Genomic DNA, 18,624 nt, shown 5'->3' with positions numbered 1-18,624 from the left:
TTAACTTCTGAAGAGTTCCTCTATTTATTTATTTATTTATTTATTTATTTATTTATTTATTTATTTATTTATTTATTATTCGAATTTCTATACCGCCCTTCTCCTTTCGGACTCAGGGCGGTGAACAGCCAAAATAAAAACATTTATACATAAATACGATTAAAAATAGATTTAAAATAATTAAATTTGGCCCATAGTTTAAAATTTATCAATTTAAAATCCATATCAAAATTTAAAACCAACCATAAAATCATAAAATCAAGAGAGACCGGCTAACTGAAAGAGAGGAGTTTTTAGGGCCCGACGAAAGGTCCGGAGGTCGGAGATCACTCGTATCTCTGGGGGTAGATTGTTCCAAAGGGTAGGTTTGCATTTGTTTCTCTGGGCTTTTTTTCCCTCCAATATAATCAGTCAAATTGTTTGGGGTAATTCTGCCTAAGGTGCCTAAAGAGACCCCCCCCTAATGCAAATAAATAGCAAAAGACCATTTGTATTCCCCTTTACTACTTTATCCAGCTGACAACAATACTTAAGATGAAAACTAATCACTGTGATCAATTGAATACAATTTGAAGAATGTAAAAGATTTTAAAAGAAGACTTTGGCACATTGTTGTGAATTATTTAGATGCATTCACTGGGTTCAGTCAACATGTTCAAGATGATTTTTCAGTTATACATTTGCCAGTGTAAGACATAGCAGAGTTTATATAAATAAAGCCTTCCTGAATTGCTACTTGTGCAGTTAGTTCTGAAGTGTGAAGTTTGCAACACAGTGGTTCTTAGAAATAAAATAAAGTTTCAGAATAGTTGGGCTTTAAATAATCCTTTGTTAATTCTTGGTTAAAGCTGCAAATATTTCCCAACCATAATGAATTTAACCCTTTAGGGATTATTGATAGAATATGTAATGGGTTAGCATAGAGCTTTTCTCTTGGGATGCATCCCTTTCCTGAGTTGACAAATTTCTTGTCTTTGCTCATGCTACTTGAAGCATCACCTGATTTCACATAATTAAGTTACTATAAATAAATTAAATATTTTTCCTTTAAAAAAATCCCAATGTTTTTAATGAACTCACAACACTACATGAATGCCTAGCCATGTAAAGTATTGCTCTGAAATAATGGTACACAATCTGAGGTTCCAGAAGACTGTGTGGGCCCTCAAATCTTGAATCTCTAAATATTGCTGCCAAGTTTTTAAAGTAACAGAAGGTGTTACAAATAGAAATGGAGTAAACATATTATATATAATTAATTCATGTGAAACTGAATTACATTTAAATTGAATTCAATTTTTTGTTTTGCTTCCATTGGGTTGAATGTGGACCCTTGGTACAATCATATTTATATTACATTGTAAGATATACACCAGAGCTAATGATCCTGAAATCAAATGTTTGGATAGAACTCCTGAAGAGTATCGATCTTTCACCAAAATAAAATTTGACTGACTGTTCTATCATCCTTCTATTAAAAAATATCTGAAATGTGCTAGTTCCTCCAAGAAATAGAACCACATTTACTAAAAGTATTCTGCCTTCTCTTGAATTTCCTTTGGCTTTTTTTTTCTTGGCTTTGATATGGTATCCCAGATTAACTTTATCTTTCATTTCAGTAGCGAATATCCCACCATAGTGACCTTTCTTCAAAGTGTGAGTTTTATTCCACTATTCTGAGAGACTGCACAGTGCACTAAATAATTTCTTAAAATTGAGACACCACCACATGTCTCAATATTAATCTATTCAGATCTGTGCACATTTTCAAGTGGCCAAATGACCAATGTTATAGTGAGGCTTTTATTTATTTATTTTTTTAAACCTTCTGATGGGCAAGCTGGCCTGATACCCAGCCTAATTAGCAAAGATTTTTCAAGTGTGCTTTTGGAAAGGCAGTTCCATGCCTTATTTTGTAAATGCAATCCCATAGAGACAATTTGAAATGATGTGTCTCATCTCCTGGGCATCTTCTCCAGGGAAATCTAGTATAATCATAATCAGCAACTAAACACTCTAGCAAATCCCAAATGAATCTTATGAATTGCCTCAGTTGATCAAGATGACTACATTCCTAACAAGCAGTGACAGAAAAAAACCCCCAACTACACAGGAATCTTTCATTAAAGTCTCAATCCTCTACATAAATGGTGTGTGATTTTATTTTAAGATTATGCAGCACAAGATCCTATAAGTAATGCCCAGGGCTCAATCTGGAATACCTCCTTGTTGTTTCCTTTCCAGATGGTGTGATGGTGAACATAATTGCTCATCAGTAGTAGACACTTTATACGATCATAGCCATGCTCTTTCAGAAATTAATGTCAGTTCAGTGATCCAATATTGAACATTAGGATCCAATCTCAATTTCAAATGAAGTCAGGCAGTTAAAAGAGTGAAGATCCAATCTCATGTCAATTTGGATTTCCTCATCCTCAGGAAGTTGGAAGAGTAATAGCAATTCATGGCAGACATTCATAATTCTAGCTATTATCAATATTCACTACACTACGCTTAGGTTGCATAAGAAAGGAACTTGATAAAATCAAATCCTGTATTTGGGCATAGAACTAAAGCATATTTTACAAATGGGAGAAGTGGTATTAAACAGTATTAGAGATCAACCTCTGTGAACAAGATATGCATATACAGACCTGCAGTCTGTTCTTTCTCTTCTTATAAGATATACTGCTCACATGAACAGTGCTTAAAAATGAGACCTGTCTTAAAATCGTAATGATTGTGGGTAATGGAAATTCATATGGCACCAATTTTACTAAGAGATTCACCTGCTGAAAATTGTAAACTGAACCAAATACATCATCTACTGTATGCCACAATATTAGATCTATTAATGAGATCGTATCATTTAGCTTTTTGATAGGGAGAAAATTAAACTTGAACAAATTTGAGTATAATGGCATGCATATAAAATCAATCCAAACCATCCAAACCAATTCTTCATTTCATATCATTGGTTTTAATCTATTTAAATCTGAAGTCTCCAAAGTAAAGTGTCTGAAATCTTCCTACAGAGTAAAGAGCTCTGTACTGATCCAAAAGTGGACAGAGGGCCATAGTCAGTTTTTTCCCCTGTATTACTGATAATCTCATGAGACTTCCTGTCTTGCTTTTCCATAAGGTCAGAGTCCCTAATAACTTCAGATATGGTTACAATAATGCCGGAAATTTAAGGAGCCACAATTTCTCCTGATTTGTCTTAAAATTTTGTGATATTATTTTACCTTCTGCCACTTCATGGTGAGGGGACAATAGGTAGATACATATGTTATATACATATATATTAGAAAATTAGAAACACAAGATTCAAACGTGAGATAAAGAAGAAAACAGATCTATGTATAAAAATATCATTTTATTACATTCCACACAATACATTGTCAAGAATCTCAAAATTCCACAAGATATTTTCACACACAGGCAACTGAGTGATGCTGACAGTGTCACAGCTGTAAGGGGAGGAGTGAAAGGTGATGGTAAGTATTTGGGGTGGGCAGGTGAATCTTTGGTGAAATTTTAAAATGGGGTATCTCAATCAGGTTAAATACATCCAGACTAGGCATATTTTTTATTCAGGGTGAAATAGAGAATCCTCATGGACATATTGCACTTGATTGCTGAGGGTGGGTTGGGGCAAAATCAAGAAAACCATTGGGAGGAAATAGACCACTATTCTGCACTGGAGATTTCCTGTGACAAGTACCACAACTACAGAAAGTCAAAGATACTTGCTAACATATGACTTCCATTCTGAAAGATGTTTTCCTGGGTCCTACAAAACCAAAGGACTAAAAAGCAAAAAACAAAAGAGCAAGCACATCTTAAGAGGAGATACTGAATATTTTCTGAAATATGAGTTTTCCTTGTTCCATGGCCCTCCTTGAAGAATGTCCACCCCCTCCCCATTTTGAGATATCTGATATGTGATCACCTTTTGTTCTCACATGTCCATCCTAATCTAGTTAAAGCTTATCAGCACACACCCTCCTTTATTTTTCACTATGCACTTTGAAGAACAATTTCTGCATTAAACAGCACTGTGTGGCATTAGCCCAGCCTAAGCAAGCATCTTGGCAGAATCCATTTGCTACATGCATCAGAGCATGCTACCTGAATAACAGGATGGGAGGATATGACAAACATCTCTGGATAAAAGGGTGCCTCTGACAGAGCATCCCCAGCTGCTTTTGTGACCTTTGCTAATCCCACATAAATGTGGGGGTCAATTTGTTTGGAATCTCTCCTGCACAATTCGATTGATGGGAGTTGTTCAAGGCAGCACCCATTTTATTGCACAAGTCACATTGATTTCTTGAGGGCTTGCACAAGAGGTACCCCATGGGGAACGCTCCCACAGCCTTAAACCCCCAGCACAACAACATTTCTGCTCTATATTTCTGCTATCATGAAGGCAAAAGGATGAATGGCAGTTTGAAGAAAGATGCAGCAACAATTAGTCATGATGGATGTTTTTCAAAAAAGCAAAAACCATTGGAAATAGAATTCCATGGAGATGTATTTTGCTTGAAAATATATCTGATGGAACAATTCCAACCACCTTTGTGTATTGTAACATGTTAGTCTATATAAGGCATTTCCATTGCATTATTTCAGAGCAAATCAATAAAGAGAGGCTTACTGAGAATTCCTTTATACCTTTTTCATTAAAAGATGCAAAGATATCTGGATTTCAGTACGCCCTTATTTCGGGAGCTTTAGTTGACAGATGTTACTACCAATATTTCAAGAAGCAACATGACAACAAATACAAACTCTATCAGTCAGCCATTAATGCGAATTTGGAGAGAGAAAACAGGGGAAACAGTTGTCTTTTGTAAATTATTAGTAAATTTCAAGGGAAAAAATCCTTCCCCCCCAAAAAAATCCCAAATGAAGTATCTCTCGAAGTGAGGTTCACTAATCAAACTAAATAAACCTCAATTTTATGGAGCTTCCAAATCCTTTGATGTACTGATATCTATGCATAACTCTAAGACTGGGTTTAACAGATAAACTGAACATTCATTATGAGCTTCTCTTTTATAAGGCAACTTTAAAAAATTCGTTTTGTTGGATTAATTCCACTACCAAAACAATGGCTATGTTTTCTTGATGTCTGGGAACGCAACACTGTATAATCTGAGTTTTGACCATCACCAAGCCTTTCTGGGTTCCTCCTTTCCCCCGTAGTGATTTTTCCTTTTCTTTTTTTAGCTTGCCACATTTAATTTGTCTTGGGCCAAGCCTTTCTTTTTTAAACCAGCCTGAGCTAGCTGACATTCTTAAAGGATCTCAGTCATAAACCTAGCCAGAGTTAGATAAGGCAACAAAAAACATTGCTCACTTTGCCAAGGAAACAAATCAGCGTCTTCGGCTTTAAAAAGGTATTCCAGGAGGAAAGCCAGAATGGTACACGCAAGTCCTAAGTAATCTTCCCAGGGAGCCATCCAGCCAATATCACACACATGCACACTTACATACATAGAGATATAGATATACAAGCACACACACCTATTCGCTTGCATACGCCTCATGACTTGCTCTTGAGTTTCCTTGCAAGGTGTCTACTGGATAAAACCCAAAATCAAGTCTTTGAAAATAGAAATGAAGGAGCATTTGCTTCCAAAGAGACAGGGGAACTGAGTCTCTTCCAAGATGCAGCATTATAGTTTAAGAGTTTGTCAAAGAACAAGGGATCGGGGGAAGAGATATCTTGAGTTCACATATATGCTGGGCAAGGAGAAAAGTGCAAAATTGAGGCAACATATCTGAAGTCTGGTTTTGTTTTGTTTAAAATGATTGTGTTCCTGTTCCATTCTCAGCAATGCGAGCTGCGATCTTGCTCTAGTTTTATTGTTAAAGTCGGCTCCACAGCCAGAGGGGCCCCGTTGGCATAGTGGGAGGTTTTGTAGGTGATGGAGTGATCACTCTTCTTGGCCGCATAGCGGAACCGGTGGTAGTGGAGCACAAGGGCCAGCGCGACGGAGACCAGCACCAGAACAGCACCTCCGGCGGCCATAACGTAATACCAGTAGGCTGGAATGGGCTGCACTGACACCGTGTCCACTGTGGGCTCGCTCCCTGGCAGAAGGGTGCCCCCTGGGGGAGAGACAGAAGAATGTTGCTAGGTGGGAGGCATGCAGGTGGATTAAAAACAACAAGCACACATATACACACACATACACATGCTCTGAGAAATTTTGTGCAATTTAAACAAGGTCTTCCATGACCGAGCTATGTAGGAATATAACTTGAATTTTTGACAAGCAGGCAAATTAAAGCATTTCATTAATAGGGGAAGAGGGGAATGATGTAAATTTTGTTAATAGCCCTTATAGTTGATAGGAACAGACCCCCCCGCCCCCTCTCCAATCAGTCCCGTCTAGCAGCAATATGGTATTTGTTTGTCAAGCAATGACAAAACATATCACTGTTTTAAACAAGTGACAAGAGTTTAATTGCAAAGTATGAAGAAGGTTGTGACAGGATTAGAGGAAAGATACTAGAGAGGAGAAGCATGCTGCATTGCTATAGGAAAAGAAAAGGGAAAAGAAGCTCTGCTCTCACAGGCCATCGTGCTCCCAGTTTTCCCCAAGCCAGCTCCAGCTTTGCAGTTGAGCAGAACACAGAAAATTCTACTACGATTTTTATGATCTCTAGTATGACTTTCCAAATTTATAGCTAATTAAGAGTGGACTTATGGCACAATTTGAGGAATATCCACTCAAAAATAAATTCGACTGTACATTTCAATAGGGCTTATTCCATAATAAGCATGTCTAGGACTGCAAGCTAAGTATTACCTATATAATATTAGCTTTCCACTGATAACTGCTACAAATTCTATATTTACCCTGTATTCTTGCCTCAGAATCTTTGATTTTCTCAAGTCTTTCTTTCTTCTGGAATGTCTGAACAACTCTCCTTAGTCTGAACTAAAGGTATATTATAAAGTTACCTATCAAATTAATTAGTATGACCCAACATTAGATTAATTGATTCCCTTATCTACCCCCCTCTTCTCTATCATTTCCTAGATAGATTCCCATGCCTGGATAGTTCAAAACACTGCAATCCACAATGTTACTGGGTAACTCATACACCATCACCATTGAACATCAGTTCTGTTCTATAGGCTAGAAATGCTACAAATTGTGATACAGTTGAGTTTTCTTCTTCTGCCTTTTATCTATCTTGTCTTTTACAAGATCAAAAACGAAGTGCTTCCTGTAATGTTGGTTAATTTGGGGAGGGGCGGTATTATCTGTTCCACATGTCTTAAATATATGGTCAAAGGTGAACTACTGCTCAAATAAAAGGGGATTTCCTTCCTAAAAGAAAGGTGTAAGATGTAACTGCTTTCATTTACTATATATTATTAATCAAGTAATCAATTAAACTTAAATAAATGGTTCTATAAACCAATTTTTAATATAAATGCTTATGTTACGGTAGATAAAATTTATCTATTTATAAGTGAAACCTAGCACTTATTAGGAAAAAAAATTTTTCTTCTTCATCTCTTACAGACATAATGATAACATAATAGTATGGATCTAAGCAGAAATTCTCATCAATTAATTTTCATCACTAATTAATTCCACTTCCAGTTGATCCACTCAATTTAAATTGACTAGAGATACAAATTAAACCAGAGCTTATTTATGCCATATATCTAGATGTATTGTTCAAAAGGCTCATGTAATCAGGATTATTTGGTATGAATCAAATACGCATATAAAAAAACACTTTGCTAGAATCATTGCCTAAAGTGCTGAACAGCACAATGGAACTTAGTCTAAATAAACCAATGTAAAAAGCAGTCTCTAAGATGCTAGTTCAGAAATATCAGCTAAGTTTTAGCTGACATTACCCCTTACCTCATTTCAAAGGGTGACAATAATTCTCCTCAGTCAGACATTGGAAAACCAAGCACTCAAACAATAGGTTTGAGTCTACTGTCCTATTGCTATGTTCAACTAAACACTGTAGTGTGTTATGGAATATCATATTCATTCTATCAAGAAGGTTTTCCTTTAATTCTGCCATTTACAACTATGATGTAGGAATAAACACAATGGATTATGGTTGAAAAATGGCTGGTCCCTGTTGTAACATGAAGAATGGGTTAAGAAGACCTTATCACAAGAGTGTGAAATAGAAAGATTAGCATATAGAACAGGTGAAGGCTTGGGAATTACTACTAGCTGCATTTCTCAGCACTTGGTGTGATGGAATGTTGTCCTGCATCAGCAGAAAACAGCCCCTTGTATGTTGTCCTTTAAGATGATGAGCTTTTTCTCTCAGATTAAAAGGAAAGTGGGACTCTAGCAGCAATAGGCAGAAGAGAAGGAACAGAAAAAAGAAAAGAAAATCTTTAGTGCTAAATAGAAAGCATCCACATAAGTAGCTCAAGCTGTTGCCAGGTATTATATGTTGGCATATAATTCTTTACATATTATATTTTCAAGATGGGCACTTTATATTTTTCTATTTAAAGCATATCCCTAAATATGCCAAAAACAGATATGATGAGCAGGTATTTGAAAACACATGCCTCTTCTTGTGTACATGTAAGAGGAAACACAGATCTGTTCTTAAGCAATGTATAAACTGAAAATGCCAGGTTGCTGCTTGGAGACTGCCCTCATATTGTCAGTGGTGTGAGAAATTAGAAAACTGAGACTTTTTTCCCATTGGTTCTCCCTGTGCTCAGTTTAGCAGCACATTGGGCAGGAAAGAATAGAATATGAAAGGCTGGGAGAAGGGAACTCTTTGCTGGCTTGTGTGTGTATGAAACAACTGACTTTGCTGCCTTTTGCACAGGCAAATTTAAAGACATTAAAGGAAATCTCGCCCAGTCTCTCAAAAGATTTGCAAGTCCTTTCTAAAAGAGAAACAATCTGTAAAAGTCTTCCTATCTTCTTCCATGTGACATCCAAATTGTGATGTTAAAGAAGAGAACATTCTACTTTCTGATTAAGGTGCTTCATGTAGGAAACAAGCAAAGTGTGTCCAGCTACTCTCCTAATATCTACCCTTCAGGATTGTAATTGCAATTGCAGTATATATTTTCAAGAAATTTATTTTTAGATCAGCAGTGTTTTCACTAAGCATAAAGGTAGGTTCCCCCACCTCCACCCCGCATTTTCAGGAATAGTTAGGAATTTTAATTTGGTTGACTTTTTTGCACAAAGAATCTGGAGAATCCAATAAATATTTGGAAATTAGACTGACAATCATTCAACTTAAAAGTGAGGAGAATGCAGGGGTGAAATCCAGCAGGTTCTGGAGAACCGGTAGCGGAAATTTTGAGCAAATTTTGAGCAGTTCGGAGAACCGGTAGCGGAAATTTTGAGTAGTTTGGAGAACTGGCAATTACCACCTCTGGCTGGCCCCAGAGTGGGGTGGGAATTGGGATTTTGCAATATTCTTCCCCCAGGCGTAGGATGGGAATGGAGATTTTGCAGTATCCTTCCCCTGCCACGCCCACCAAGCCACACCCACCAAGCCACACCAGGTCCACCAAGCCACACTCACAGAACTAGTAGTAAAAAAATTTGGATTTCACCACTGAAACCCACTGATGGGAGTATGCATTTTTCCATAAAAATTTAAAAAAGCAAAATAAAGCAAGTCCACACACATAGAAGATTAAGATTATCAAGGAATATATAGGGGTGGATTTTCTTTATAACATCTGAGTTTTTAAGCAATATGGTGTGAATGTTTACATAGAAAAGCATTTATCCGTATGAATCCACACCTGTAGGCTAAGGAAGTACTGTCCAAACTTCTCCCAGAAGGAGGGGAAACATTGGAGTTAGAGCTCAGGCCTTGGCTCAGTTTTTCTCCAGTTAGAAAGAGAAGCTATCAATAGCTCTGGATACCAATGTATCCCATTCGAGATGTGCAAAGCTATTCTTCCTGCCTAGGAGACATAGTTCTCCTCCTTTACTTTAAGTATTCAAAACAAAAGTTCATGATACACTTACATTTTTAGCCAGATACACGGCATTCTAAACCAGGTTGGATAAGTAGTTCTACTCCAATAGACTTTTAAATCAGTCCTGTGTTTCAAACATAGTACAATACCAAAATCTTTCTAATTAAATATGGAGTGGTTTGAGCCAAAATGTTGCCAATACTCCTTGTCCATTCTATATAATGAGGGTTTAATAGCAAATTTTAAAAGGCCAATAAATGCTGCACATATGTAAGCATTTGTAGTTATCTCTCACCAATCAACAAATGTGAAATGATCACTTCATCCATCATTCATTTTGCCTTGCAGCATCTATATAGCATCTTTGCAACATTAGCACAACAGTGACAATTGCTATGCACAAAACAACAACGTTTGAGATCAAACTATTACACTACTTTCAATTGGGAAAATAAGCCAACAATCATGCCAAGGTTGCTAAAAAAAAACCTTCTTCTTTAACTTAAAACCTAAGTAAAAAGTTTTGAAGGTCAATATACCTTTCATCTTTGGCTATAGCAGATTTTCTACTAGGCTCTAAATCTTAATGCGCAAGGACTTTGCAAACTATTTTTCAGAACTAAGCCAGCTTCTCCCAACTACTCAAAATACATTTCTTCTGGAAGTCACAGCCAGCAATGTCTGGCAATATGTTGCCAATAGCCTGAAATTGCTCAAGGAAGGACTATCTATCCATTAATCAATGCAACAAAAATGATTTAATCTGCACTGAAAGCTTTTGGAAACGAATCCTCTTCCTTTTGGCCACACTAGAGTTTTGCATTTGACAAGGGAAAGGCAAAAAGCCCTGTGAAACAAACAAAATGAAATTTTTCCCCAGATTAAAAAAGAGATGTTTGGCTTCCTCCCCCCACTCTTCCTGACAGACACACAACAGCTCATCTCCACTGATTCAGAATCAAGTTTAATGAGCAGGACAATCTCTCTGCATTCCTTTCCCCTTTTGCTTCTTTCTACAAGTTTTATCAATCTAAGGCATCCCATTTTCTTTTCTTCAGGCCAGCATTAAGCTATTAAATGCACCATTTCACCCTTCTTCTCTCTGACTAAATGTCAGCCTTCAAACTCAGGGTGACAGTTGTTCCTCTGCTGCAGTTCCCTCCTCCCTACACCTGCTATGGTCCCTGCCTTGGCACTTGTTGGCTAAAAACATAATGCTAAATATTCATCACTGCCAGCTCATTGCACTTCTAATTCACTCTGATTTGGAGGTTAAGCCTCTCTGTGGTGGCCATTTATTCCCCCCTCTTATATCTTAAAGCTTCACTGCTCCTTGCCTGGTGCTGCAGACGGAGAGGAGTTCATTTGCATCTTTATGATCTCTATTATTAGATGGTCTGATTCCTAATACAGCTAGATGTAACTTCTGTACTAGCCCTGCAATGCAGCTTTAGCATTCTTACAATTCAGGTCTGGGCAACTTTCCAATGACCATCTTTAATTTTATCCATGTTTACCAGTGACTAGTGTAGGATTACTATATCCAAAAATCTATATGGCTACTACTTGGGAGCAAAGAGATACAATTTTTAAAAACTCTGCTGTCCTTTAATGGACATCTGGATTTCTGAAACCCCAACAGGATAGCCCTAAGTGAGGCTGCAGCACCTGAAGAAGGTTTTGTGGGTCATTTCTGTGGCTTTTTTCCCTTTAATTTTTTTTAGGTGTGAAAAATCTACTCAAAACCTTTTTTAAAAACCTTTTTTACTGGCAGGAAACTGAGCTCCTGCAACTTGACAGTTTGCTACCAAATGTTGTTGGTAGAGTCCCTGAGTTTTGGAAGATTTCAGAGCGACATGTGGCCTTGGATTATCCATAGCTACGGTATTAGATATCCTTTTCAAGGCAGTATTTCTAGAAGATTTTCAATTAAGCTACACAACAGAGTTAAACAGGTTTTGTTGTCATCACTTCTGAACCAGACAGAGAGGACAGAAAATGTGTTTCAACTCCCATTCATCTTAACAAAGATACCTATGTGACCATCTTCCAAATAATCAGTGCAGGATTTGCACTCTATGCAGGCCATTTTACCTTTTAGGTATATGATAAAAAGAAATTCAGTGGAAGAAGCATTTGCTACCCTAATGACTTGAACTTAGGCAGAATTGTTAAAGAGAGATATAGCTCTATTTTTTTTTAAAGGTAAAGCAGTAAGTTGCAAAGTTGGGTTGAACTTCCCAGGATATTATCCGAGTAAAAGCATGCTTGCTCTTCCCCCAAAGACATCTTCCAACTGACATTAGGTGAGAATGCACATACAGATAGGAGGACACACACTCATTATTTTTATTTATCAAATTTACAAACCACCCATCTTACTCAGAAAATGATTCATTGGGGTGCTAATACATAAAAGCGAGCAGATCTGTACAACTTTAAAAACATTCTGCAAGCATTCTTATAACTGAAACTGGCTCAAGTTATTTTATAGAATTAATTCTGTATTTTACACTCTTTTTAAATCCTCTCACTTTGATTTTATCATACTTAAAAGCTTTTTATTTGCATAGCAATTTTGTGTTAGTTTTGTTTGGTTGCATCTCACTTTCTGCACACACATTCATTTTTAAGTATTAAAAAAAAATCAGAAAATAAACCATGCAGTAAAATAAAGGCAAGTAGAAGAAAAAGTGCATTTTTACCTGAAATTTCAAATGTGTGTTCTCCAGGGAAAGCTGCAATGGGTTCTGTAAATAAAAAGAAGAGCTGAAAGTGAGTGTTTCCATCAGCAAATTATAGATCCTGAAGATAGTAACCCATATGATCACAGGGAGTATCTTGAAACCTCTAATCTTGAAGAACCTCTTTTTCAATTTGTACAAGTGGTAGCCAATTTTTTAGGGGGTGGGGTAGGATCTTCTGTATTCACTGAGGATAACGCTCTAAAAATGTGTTTGTGATAGCAGGCTTTCCACTAGGCCGGTCATAATAGGATGTGTTCTAGCAATAGAAACACAACTGCAATTGTATTTTCTTTTAATTTTTGGCCCAGAAGACAGAAAGCTAGGTGATAACAAAACTGATAAGCTAACAGACTGAAACAGTGTTGATTGCAAAGCACGCAAAGTATCTCAGAGAGTGTCTACATCTCTCATCCTATTCCAGCTCACAGGTTGTTTGGAGGATAAAATGGATTAACCTTATGGATACCACCATGGCTCCCTGAGAGAAGACCTTCAGTTGCATACATTAAATATTAATATACTATATTGATTCATAGCTTGGTTCCATTTGATACGGTGAACATTTGTAATAACTCTTATAACACAGTACATGCTAAATGCCACCAACAATGGTGGTGTGCCTTTTTTGAGGAATAACACAAGACATAGGCAGGGAAGCAAAGAAAATCCTTCTTCCTTTCCCCATGCATCTCTCTTGTTTTGAAACTGCAGATAAGTGATTCCTTCAAGTTTTAAAAATGAGGTAATAAAATTACTGGAGTGGTAAGCAGGGGACATTACACATCATTAATGTTAAAGATTAAGAGTAAGGTGGATGTAAGATGGGAGGATATGATAACAGATTTCATATATTGGAAAGCTTCCCCAGAAGGGAAGGGAAGGGAAGGGAAGGGAAGGGAAGGGAATGGAAGGGAAGGGAAGGGAAGGGAAGGGAAGGGAAGGGAAGGGAAGGGAAGGGAAGGAAAGGAAAGGAAAGGAAAGGAAAGGAAAGGAAAGGAAAGGAAAGGAAAGGAAAGGAAAGGAAAGGAAAGGAAAGGAAAGGAACTTAAGATGTCATTTCATAATGGGTATCAGGAAGTACTTTCTAAAGCACAATCTATTATGTATGGCAATGTCTGTTTATGAAGGTTTCAAGCAGGGATCCTAATTATATTTCTCCTAATTAGAGATGGTTAGAGATATTGCTTTTTTTCTTCCCCAAAATAGGAATAATGTGATTTTTAGTGTTATATCACAAACTCCATTTATATGCAGGGTTTTTTTTTTTATCACTTTAATCACTCAAGGCCACCCATCTCATGGTAGTGATTCTGGATAGCAAACAGAGAATAAAAACAATTTTCAAAAAATCTGCAACAACAAATACAATTGTTCGGTCCCAAATCCAGCATATATGAGCTGAGTTTAGCTTACAGATATAGATACTAGGTTTGACAAGTTTAAAAGAGGAGAAGGGGACTGCAGTTTCCTCCATCTAACCTTTCCCCAGCCTCACCCATTCTTTTTTTTTTAGTTCTCCCCTATAGGATTCCACAGCCTGAAAGAAATTCAGAATACTGAAACAGAAATAGATACTTAGCAGAAATAATATGTTACTAGCCCCTGGGGAGGGGAGAGTGGGAAGAAACGACCAATGTGTTTCACTGATTATTTTCCTGAAGAAAAAAGGAAAGGGCTTTTTTATTATTATTTTAGATGACTTCTGTATTACATTTGGAAATGGAGTCCCTTGGTATAACTATGGTTTCAATGGAGTGCTATGAAACTCTCAGCCAGTATAAAAAAGGAAAGTGACAGGTCTCTGAAAAAGAAAAATAGTAATATTGTGAGCTATTAGATGCTTTCCTCAAGTTGAAAAGGAATTTGATTACTTCTTTGGATTACAATTTTAAAACAGAAGCTTGTCAGTTTCTTTTTACAGTTGTGTGTGTGTGTGTGTGATTATGTATGCACACATATGTTTCAAATACTAAATGATTTAACAGAAACATCAGTGAAACATTTGAGCTTGACTTTTTTTTTCTTCTAGATATTGCCTTTAAAAATTATTATGAGAGGAAAATCCTGAGAGGCTGAGACAAATAAGAGCATTAGATGGGACACTTAATAATTAAAAATGGTGTAAAGAAAAGGATTAAACACTCATCATCTCAGTCCCAAGACCCCATCTCAAACCTCCCCATTACTTTTATTCCTTTAGAAATGCTCCAATTCATGGAACTGCAACTCCCCACATTACTCAACAAATCAAACAGCTATGTGAACAGCAAACCAATGTTAATCTGGGGAGGAAACATTCAAGCATGTCAATAATTCTACAGAACCAGGTTCTCAAAAGCTGGAAAGGACATGCATTTATTGTAAACATGGAAATTGCATCTGGTATGTAAATGTGTAGAAGATTTCTAAGTCATTACCTACAATGGTAACAAACATTTACTTGCACTGCAATACTTAACTCCTAAGGAATACAATCGTGAGCAAGTTTTGTGTATTGGTTAAGGTGCCAGGATCCAACTAAAGATATAAGAAACTACCTGTGGAATTGATTTTCTTGTCTGGTCTACCTAATGGGACTGAATTAAGAAGGTATCTATTTGACCATCTCCGAATGTTATCATGTTCTGGACTTTTAAAATGTTTCAGCTCATTTTGCTTAGGTAACAGATCATTTAGATGGCTATTATTTGCTATCAAGGACAGTGTCTTTCCCAGGACTTCAATTACAGCTACCAAATCTGGGCTGCAAACCTACAAACAACCATTAGCTAACAGCCAAGAAAAACACAAAAACTGAACACTGCTGCCTGAACACTGGTTGCCTGGAGTTTTACAGCCAAGATAAGATAACCTTTCTTTAACTGATGATGTCAAAGATACGATCCGCCACTCCCAAGGTGCTCTACTACTGTCTTATTTCAGTGGTTGATAGCACAAACCACAGTGATACTAAAGATGACAACATGCATGGAATGTCTTACCATAAATTCTGTTATTAGTATTTGGTGTCATTAGTATGTGGACAAGTATTGGTGTGATGGGATCATTAATGCACCTGTCATTATTGCCTCAATTCAGGTGCCCACAATAGCAGAATAACTGGCATATTTTTAAGAGTTTAAAATATTACAATTTTATTTGCTGGCTTGTGAATGTGAGTTCTAATGTCACCACCCTTTTCTGGTAGAATATTTCCTATTAATAAGGGTTTCTAATGATCTCATCAGCCCTTTCTAAATATACAGTGCTGACTGATGACTAATTTTGGCTCTTGGATATTGTTTTTTGGTAACAAACTTACTATTATTATTATTATTATGAACAGTCCATGCCATTGCAGAGACACACATTAATCTCTGTATGGATAGGAAAAACCATCAGTACAGGCTTTCCCCAGGCACTCTTGCTCCCTGACTTCTTCCAGAAGGACAGAATAGGCTAAATGAATGGGTGAGACTTGCTTTAATGCAGCCAGGGTTCTGTCTGCTTAACAACCTTAAGATAAGATTGCCTGCAAAGATGATTGCTATGTGACCTCTTGGCCACAACTGTAGAAGAATCATTTGCACATAAGAGCTATTGAACTAAGATGCTATTTGCTGCAGGGTAACCCATTCCTATTAATTTTGCCCCACTGCTCCTTGCTAGTCTGGAATTGAGTAATATACATACTGCAGGGGGGAAGGGGGAGATACAGGTTGTCCTACATGGGACCATCATCCTACAACCACCCATGTGCACAACAATTGGCCTTCTGATTGTTTCTGGCCTATTCCACACTATTGGAGAGGGTCATGGGATTCTTAACGTCAAACCAAAAAAATTAAAAAATGAAAACTTCCTGTCATTCAGAAAATTTTAATAAAGGAAATCCTTCAGAGAGGAGTTATTCAAGCCTAGCCTTAGTTCTAATACACTGATTATATGAGCAAGAGTTTTTGTCCATATGACAGGATGCATTCAATCAACTTATTTTTTTACCCACCTTGCTCAGTACAGAGTTTTTGTAAACTAGGTCTGAGTAATTTTTCTCCGGGAGGGGTGAGGGGGAATGACGACGACAAATGGAGATGGCACTTAGCAAAGCCATAGCCAATGCTTCTACATCCTTACTGAACGCCAAGATCACCTGGTTTGCTTTGGTGTTAATTGGTAGATTGAATGCATGGCTTAGGAACTATATGAAGGCTGCTTCTCATGAAATAGGCACCCTAGGAAGGCCACTTGGAATTGGATCGGTACTAATAAAATAAAATACTCACTTCATATTTCCCAGCTAGCATTTGTTATAACAGTGAAAAGTGAGTATCAGTGGCTAATTTGCATGCACATGATCAACTTGCCATTGGAACAGTCATCACAGACATGCAACTGCAAGCAGCCCTCAGATACTACTATTTTTGTATGAAAATGAACTATAAGATAGAAAAAAACCCTACAGTGCATTCAGTATCATCACAGCAGAAGTGCTATGATTCAGATAGATAGCTTTATACACTTTATATTTTGATAGTTGTTATGTGGGACAAGGAAAATTACATCAGAAATAAGAGTTCTCCCTCCTTCAACTTGTCAATTCTATTGTTTGCAGATGAGTTTTTGCTTCTTATTACAGATTAAATTTATCCTTACATACCCATGCAGTTCTCCAAAGAAGTATCAGTGCCTATTCGGACATCATCAATGGCAATGTCTCCTGAATGCCCATTGTTTATGGTGCCTTCAAATACAATCTAGGAGCGAAAATAGACAGAATAATAAATTCACAAACCACTCTTGCATATTTCAAAGAAAGGGATTAAAGTTATCAGATTTTCTTAGTATTTAGAAGTTTCCAACTGACAAAAAAGGTAGTAAAGCTCAAGAGAACCCTTGAAATGTATCCGTTATCACCAACTCCCCAAAAGTTAAATAGCTTTTTTTTTTTAACTTTAAAAGTTACTTGGAGTGGAAATAAATATTTGGCTGCCCACAATTCTTTTTGACCAAGCTTGAGGCTCAGCAATCTTCAGCTTCTTCTAATCCATTCCAGCTCTCTTCACTTTCTCCAGCTTTTGACATCCTACAGAAATTTAGTGCTTTATTGAAATCAGTACCTTAATTAAATTTTACATTATTTCTCTGATAAAACACAAACCAGTGCAAAACATCATAGCCTTTCAGGGGCTAGTAAAAACTTTACCCTAACATAATCTAGTATTTGGTTCTAAAATTGCTCGTGTTTTAACAATTTCATATCATGTATTATTTATTCATTTATAATTTAATAATAATTCTAGACAATTTTCGGTTGTCTAGAAAACTGCCTAGAGTCCAGTAGATCTGAATAGTGGATAAATGGCATTAAACTAATAAGGAAATAAACTTCACTTGTTGATCTGGAAATACAGAACTTGTGCATAAGCCTCAAATATGTATATATCTGGTGGGCAAACACCAGAGAATGTAATTTGTTTTCATTGTGGTTCTTCATCTTGGCTCCCCTCTCAGGTCCAGCTTGATTAATCTTCCAAGAAAGTAGCATGGAATTGGGAGTGTGGTGAGATGAAATCTATGTGCAGTTTCCATTAAGTTTGGGCTGTGATAAGACTCATGGAAACTGTCAAAAAAAGATCCCAAATAGCTGGCCTGGACTTTGGACCATATCCAAGTACTGTTTTCTTACTGACTATGAATGAGTGGTTTGAACTCCATACTAATTTTGTACAAGAAACTGCAAAGAGAAGAAAGAAAACCAAGCAAACAAACTAAGAACTTCATTCTGTATTCCAGCTAATTTTGCAATATAGGCAAATATGCCTGTCAGGTTTCATTTCCACACTTTATTTTAAAACTGAGACTGGCATTTTCATCAAAATGCTTCAGTGTGGTGAAGGGAAACAGAATGCGGGTTAGTGAAAAGCAATAGAG

At 36.9% G+C, this 18,624-nt stretch overlaps 1 protein-coding gene across 4 annotated transcripts in view; it reads right to left on the bottom strand.

The window, feature by feature from the left end:
* The window catches only part of NRP2 (neuropilin 2), a 207,191-nt gene that overhangs the window by 28,015 nt on the left and 160,552 nt on the right, over positions 1–18,624 (bottom strand). For 2 of the 4 annotated variants that reach the window (XM_034431468.2, XM_034431465.3), the window contains exons 14-16: positions 17,351–17,447; positions 12,673–12,717; positions 3,358–6,120 (exon numbers count right to left, since the gene is read on the bottom strand). In XM_034431468.2, coding sequence (XP_034287359.2) covers positions 5,840–6,120; positions 12,673–12,717; positions 17,351–17,447 — 423 coding nt within the window. In that variant the 3' untranslated portion in view covers positions 3,358–5,839. Of the gene's footprint in view, positions 1–3,357; positions 6,121–12,672; positions 12,718–17,350; positions 17,448–18,624 lie in introns of those variants that run through there. The other 2 variants (XM_034431452.3, XM_034431461.3) reach the window with 1 other exon arrangement.

This window comes from Pantherophis guttatus, chromosome 1, assembly GCF_059756535.1.
Source record: "Pantherophis guttatus breed Tessera chromosome 1, ASM5975653v1, whole genome shotgun sequence".
NCBI classification, from domain to species: Eukaryota; Metazoa; Chordata; class Lepidosauria; order Squamata; family Colubridae; genus Pantherophis; species Pantherophis guttatus.
This window is presented reverse-complemented; position numbering and strand designations above follow the sequence as displayed.